General features: G+C 64.5%; 1 protein-coding gene across 1 annotated transcript in view; it reads right to left on the bottom strand.

Annotated features, from left to right (window-relative positions):
- Positions 1-1029: 1029 nt before the first annotated feature.
- MRC2 (mannose receptor C type 2) overlaps positions 1030-6147 on the bottom strand; it is a gene marked incomplete at its 5' end in the record, with an annotated part of 28212 nt that continues 23094 nt past the window's right edge. The window contains 9 exon segments of the mRNA XM_055790118.1: positions 1030-2367; positions 2847-2873; positions 3274-3453; positions 3875-3994; positions 4272-4421; positions 4614-4782; positions 4868-5106; positions 5586-5694; positions 5910-6073. Coding sequence (XP_055646093.1) covers positions 2147-2367; positions 2847-2873; positions 3274-3453; positions 3875-3994; positions 4272-4421; positions 4614-4782; positions 4868-5106; positions 5586-5694; positions 5910-6073 — 1379 coding nt within the window.

Below are 6147 nucleotides of genomic sequence, written 5' to 3'. Positions count from 1 at the left end.
CCCCGTGCCTCCCTGCACCCACCTCGCCTGGGGTCCCACACACGTCTCCAAACGAGCCCCAGCCCTGCCCAGCGGCACCCCTCCACCACAGCACCACTCCTTGCCCCACTCCTTCCCACCAACCCTAACCTCAACCTCTGGATTTTAGGACTTTCTACCAGCTCTGCTCATCCAGGAGTCGTTCATTCCAGACCTCCACAGCCACCAGCAGCACAGCTTCCAGCTCAGCATCCCTCCTGCTATTCCAAGCATCCCTGCGGCAGGGCCGCCAGTGTGCTCTAAGCTTGCTTTTTGGTACATCGATGCCCGCTGGGGATGGGGGGGAATTCACGCTCGGCTTTTCAGGATCCAGCACCCACGTCAGGAAGCCATGGACCCGCAGATAAAACGAACAGCTCCAAACCAGAAAGGACCTCAGGAAATAAATGCAGAGAAAGCCAAAAGAGAGAAATGGAGCTGGGGCAGCTCCATGCGCTCCAGATTCCTGCTCGCCCTGAAACGTCGGGGCGGTTTTTGGACAATGCCAAGAAGTAAACAAAACCCCACTGATCCCTCGTTCCCCCATCCCACCCCCCCAACAGTTTCTTAAACACTTAATGTCCAGCTTAAGTGAAATCAACAGATTTAAAAATCCACACAGGCGTCAAAAAGGAGAGTAACAAAAATCAGCTAGCTCCTGTTGTCGTCGCAACAAAAAAAAAACCGCAGCGTGAGCCTCGGAGGCAGAGGGCTAAATGCAGCGTCCCTTGCAGGGGCTGTGCTGCCCCACTTCGGAGGGGTAAGGGGCTCTCTGGGTCCCAACTCCCAGCAGGGAACCCCCCCTGTGGGGCCCGAATGTCTCTCGCTGGCTCCAGCATCCTCTGCCCCGACCCTGGCTGGGGCAGCTGGGGGATGGCTCAGCCCCAGGCACCCCCACTCCTCCCTGCACAGCGCAGAAGCCAGGCAGGGGCTTAGCCCTGCACCGCCTTCCTCCTCCTCCTCCTCTACATCCTACACATAAAACAGGCAACCACAAACACCCCAGCCAGCTGTGTGAAAGAACGTATATATTCAGCACGCACTCAATACAGAATAGCAAAAAAAGCTATCATTTCCTTAAAAAAAAAACAAACAACCAAACAAACAAAAAACCCAAACCGAACAACCACCGAACTTTTTCGAAGAACCACCAAAGCTTCCAAACCGCTCCCCACCCTACAGCCCTGACCTCGTCCTTCTGGCCCCAACAAGGCAACCGGCGGCGAGTGACCCCAGCCCGGCGAGGGACAGAGGGTGGCCCTGCCCCCCCAGCATCGCCGCGGCACCCAGCTCCTCCCGCAGAGCCTGGGGTGCTGAGGGTGCTCCTGCCGCAGGGGGCCTGGCCGGCGGTTTGCTCCGGTGCCATCCCATGCGGTGATTTGGGACAACCCCCCCCCAAAAAAAAAACCAGACGGTGGGGCAGGCTCTGGCTGCCAGCCCGGGGGGAGCAGCCACAGCCTCGCCGGGGCTGGACACAGCTCTGGGGATCTGCCAGGGAGGAGAGGGGATCCCATCGTCGATGCCAGGGGTCCACGCTCGGATCGCTGCGACGGTGTCTCCGCTGCGTTCTGCCGGGGGCAGGGGATGCGGCCGAGGAGGGGGAGAGGAGCGGCAGGGTGGCGGGGCCGGGGGGCTGGCAGGGCCCTCGCCGCTGCGTGCGGAGGGGAGGTAGATCGGCTTTAGAGACCTCTTGCCCAGGAGGATGTCTTCTCGGACACCAGCTCAGTTCCTGGGGGGAACGAGCCCACTGCAGGGCCCTGAACGCCTGCGCTTGCCTTCTCCCAAGGGGAAGGTGTCTCGGAGCCTGTTCGCACCACCAGAAAGCTCTTGAGCCGAGGGGGCACCTTTCCTCGGAGCTTTTTAGCCCTGAAACCGCCTCCACAGCTGCTGCAGGCCAACTCCTGGCAGCCAGGACAAGCCCGGAGGTGGTGGCAGCGACCCGTGGGGCAGGGGGGACCCCAGCTCCCTCCGCTCACCCGCCCGGCCGGACCCCGACCCCAGCCCCTCTCCCTGCCCTGCTGCAACGGTCCTGCTGCCGCCCCTGCCCCGTGCGCCATGGGGATAGCGTGTGTGATGCTCTCCGTCCTCCCCCCTCCCCAGGTCCCCGTCCCCAGTGTCCCCCCTGCCGTCAGTCTTGCTGCTCATTCATCTCCATGTCCGACACCAGGATGTTCTTCTCAGCGGATTCGCTGGGGTTGGAGGTGGTGCGGCTGTAGCGGGCACTCTCGAAGGCGCCCCGCTCCGCGCTCCGCCGACGCTTGTACAGGTACACGGCAACACCCAGCACGGTGCACAGCGCCAGCGTCGACAGCACCACCACTGCGATGGCCGTCGTGTTCTCCGGCAGAGCTGCAGGGAGGAGAAGAAGGTGGTGAAAGGCAGCCGGCCGTCTCCCGGCGTCTCCCCCTGCAAGAGGGGCTTCGGCTGGCGGGGGGGACTCCAGCCGGACAGGGGCTCCCAGGCAGCAGCAGGACAGGACCGCAGTCACGGTGCTGGGGTGTTTTGGGGGCAGCCTGCCCAGGGCAGCCTCCCTGGGTTGTTCCTGATGTGTGTGCAGCTGCCTGGGATGTATCTCTGGGATCCCACCAGCAGGTGTGGTGTCCACAAGGGCAGGAGGGCCCGGCAAGGGGCTGGCTGCACACACTGCTCCATGGAGGGATGGCTTCTGCTGCCGGGGAACCCTAACCCAGGGCAGAACCACCTGGAAACGGGATTTCCCACCCACAAACCCCATTTCTTTGGTTATTAATCAAAGCTGGGCTGCAGCACAGGCCCCCAGCACCGGCTCCTGGTCCTGACACTGTGCCCAGGCTGACGGTGCCACTCACCTGCCCTGGAAAAGCTGCTCTCCTCCACTGCAACAGCAACACAGACAGATGAGCACGTGGTCACGGCACCCTCCCCTCTTCCCAGGACCCCCCACCCCACCCCAGCCCCACATCCTCGCTGCCCCCAGCGCTGACACCAGGTGATGCACAGCTGTGGGGGTCCTCTCGTTCTGCTCCACCACCGCCCCACCGCCCTCATCCTGCCCTGAGGTTCTGACCCAGCCACTGAGACACACACAGCCCACCACTGAGCCCAGCGGGGACCTGCAGACCCCAGTACCAGCCCCCTGAAACCCCCCTACACTGGAATTGCCCCAAACATGTGGCTGGCGCTGCCAGCGGGACAGAGGTCTGCCCTGCAGCACCTGGACCCCCAGCTCACCCCACATCAGCCCAGGCACCTCAGGGAGCAGAGGGGGGGCCCTACCTCGCGGGATCTTGCAGATGACCCCCATGGTAACGTTGGTGCAGGAGCCCAGGCGCCACACGCCGTTGCTGCTCTGGATCCAGTAGCAGCTGTTCTGGCTGAGCATGCTGGGCCCAGTGTCGTGCTGGCCCCAGTTGGAGTAGTTCACGGCCGTGTTGTCATGCCAAACCAAGGTGCCGCCTAGGACATGGAAGAATCAGGAGAGAGCCATGGGGAGATCGTAAGAGAGATCATGGAAGAATCTGGGGAGGCTGACAGGGTCACTCCGTCTTTCCCCCAGCTCAGAAAGCACTGGGAGGTGTGATGGGGAGGTGTGACAGGGTGATGGGGAGGACCAGGGGCTGCAGGGCTCCTTCCTGAACCTACAGGCTCCAGTGCCTTGGAGGGGGCTCTGGGCTTCAAAGCCACCGCTCCCACCCCACCAAGCCAGAGGAGGACCCATGGGGCACATCCAGCACAGCCTGCGGGCTGGGGCTCTTGCTCACACCAATGCATGAGCCCCCACTACTGGTGCCACCACCAGGGGCTTCCTCCACTCACCGCAGAACTGGTGGGAATTTATGGTGGTGCCTGGGGGAATATCTAAACCCTCCCTTTGTACCTTTGGGGTTGAAGGTCATGCCCAGCCAGGCACCCTTGGACTGGCCCTCGTATGCCTGGAGATGCTCCCACACGAAGACGTTCTCCATCTCGTCCTGGATGGATAGCACCGTGCCACCGACTGCGGAGGAGAGAGCGTCAGGGAAGAGCCCGGACCTCCGAGGATGGAGCTCGGGAGCAGCAGTGCCCCAGAGGACCCACCCATGGGCCACACGGCAGCTGGGGAACCCCAACACGTAACAGCAAGGAGATGATGGCTGACCAAGGCTGGACATGGGTGCGGGGACAGGGATCCCATTCAAAGGTGCTCTGTGGCACCCATGGGTGCCCTGGGGACTGCACCCTCTTCCATTTCCAAGGGTGCGTCACCTGCCTTCACCACCGCAGCCCCTCCCTACCTTTCTGGCACCTCCTCATGGCATCCTTCTGCCCCAGGGTGATCTCCATGTGGAAGGTGTAGCAGTGGTCCCGGAATGGGATCCAGGACGAGTCCTCCAGCGACTTGGGACAGCTGCCACTGTAGCTCCACTTGTGTGTGCGGGGGGCGCCTGGGGGAACACAGGGTGCATTGGGGGGGCACAGGGTCTCAGGGTCCCACAGCACGCTGGGGACACCCTGCCCCACAAGGACACACGAAGAGCTCCAGAAGGTCCCCCCTGGGATGCCACCTCCAACCCTTGGGTGCACTCCACCCAGTCTGCCCCACACTGAGCCCCCCGTGTCCCCCCCCCAGCCAGTACCTGCTCGGAGCTGGCAGATGCCCCCCTGCAGCTTGGTGTCGCAGCCGGCCGTGCGCCAGCTCCCGTCCACGTCCATGTAGGAGCAGCCGGCGACCTGCTGGGGCTCCCCGTCCTGCCAGTTGGCGTAGAAGAGGTTCTCCTCTGTCAGCCACGAGTAGCTCCGGCCTCCCTGGAGAACCAAGGCGAGGGGAAGCTGGGGGGCTGCCCCGACCCCGCAGACACCCCCATCCCAGCTGCCTGCCCTCTCCCCTCACCTCGTCGTTGGCCAACCCGATCCAGAGCGGCGCCCGCAGGCTGCTGACGGCCTGGGTGAGGAACGCCTGGCTGTAGGGGTCGGGGATGGTGGCCAGGGTGGCGTTGAGGGTCTCACAGAGCAGCAGCGCCTCGTGCCACCTGAGGGGTTTCTGCAGGATGCGGTAAGTGCTGTTGTGGTAAAAGAGGGTGCCGGTGGGCGAAGGGGGGTACGGCGTCCGCGCGGGGCTCAGGGACGGGTCTGGGGGAGCAAAGAGACACAGTCAGAGGGCATGGAGGACACTCCTGCATCCACCCCAGGGCGGGTCACCCCCTTGTCCCTATCCCCCCCCCAAGCCGGCGTGACCCTGGCAGTGCTGCGCATGGGGCACCCCCACGCAGCTGGGGAGGGCAAAGAGGCCACAACCCCCAGCGGGGCGAGCAGTGACACCCCGGTGCGGTCCCCACCCTGCAGCTGTGCATGTCCCTGTGGGACGCGCCGAGCCAGCCCGGCACGCACAGGTCTGGGGCTGCCCCACAAGCGGCTGGGACGGGGGACACCCCGCCCCGAGTCAAACCGGTCTCCCCAGGCTCCTCCAGCACCCCCAGCTCCCCCCAGGCTAAGCCCATCACCCTGAGCCCCCCAGCCGCAGCCCCTCCCACAGCACGGGGCAGCGGGGGGGGGGGGGTGGCAGGTCCCCAGCGAGCAGAAGCTGGGGTGTCCCCCTGTCCCCCTCCTACCTATGCTCCGCTGGCAGATGTAGCCGTGCTTCTCCTCCAGGCAGCTCCGGTCATCCCAGCGTCCCGTGAAGTGGGGGGGCGAGCCGTGCCACACCACCACACAGTTGGTCTGCACAGCCAAGCCGTGAGGTCAGCAGTGCCCTAAGCATCACCGTCCCACCCCCACGGACACCCCCACGCCAGGGACGCCCACCCTGCAGGGCCAGACACTGCTCTGCCCTTGGAGAGCCACCCCGGTACGCCAAAACCTTCCACCTCGGGGGTGGGGCATGGGACTGAGAACATCCCAGGGGAGGGGGGATGCTCCGGGGGGGTCCCACTCACCGGCTTGTCACGGGGGCTGGTGGCACTGCAGCCCGAGGGCTCCCCAGGCGCCCAGCCCACGTGCCGCAGCGGCTCGCCCTCCACCCACTGGAACTCCCTCTGCGCATCGTGGAGCCCGATCCAGAGGTTGAAGGAGATGTTGGGCAGCATGGACGTGATGAAAGCTGCAAGCAACAGGTGAGGCGCTGAGGACCACCCCAGCAGGTCCCCAGTCAGCAGGGCCAGTGGGGGTGGGGGG

Source organism: Falco peregrinus, chromosome 18 (genome assembly GCF_023634155.1).
Source record: "Falco peregrinus isolate bFalPer1 chromosome 18, bFalPer1.pri, whole genome shotgun sequence".
In the NCBI taxonomy this organism is placed as follows: domain Eukaryota; kingdom Metazoa; phylum Chordata; class Aves; order Falconiformes; family Falconidae; genus Falco; species Falco peregrinus.
Note: the sequence above shows the minus strand (reverse complement) of the source record. Positions and strands in the feature narration are given on the sequence as shown.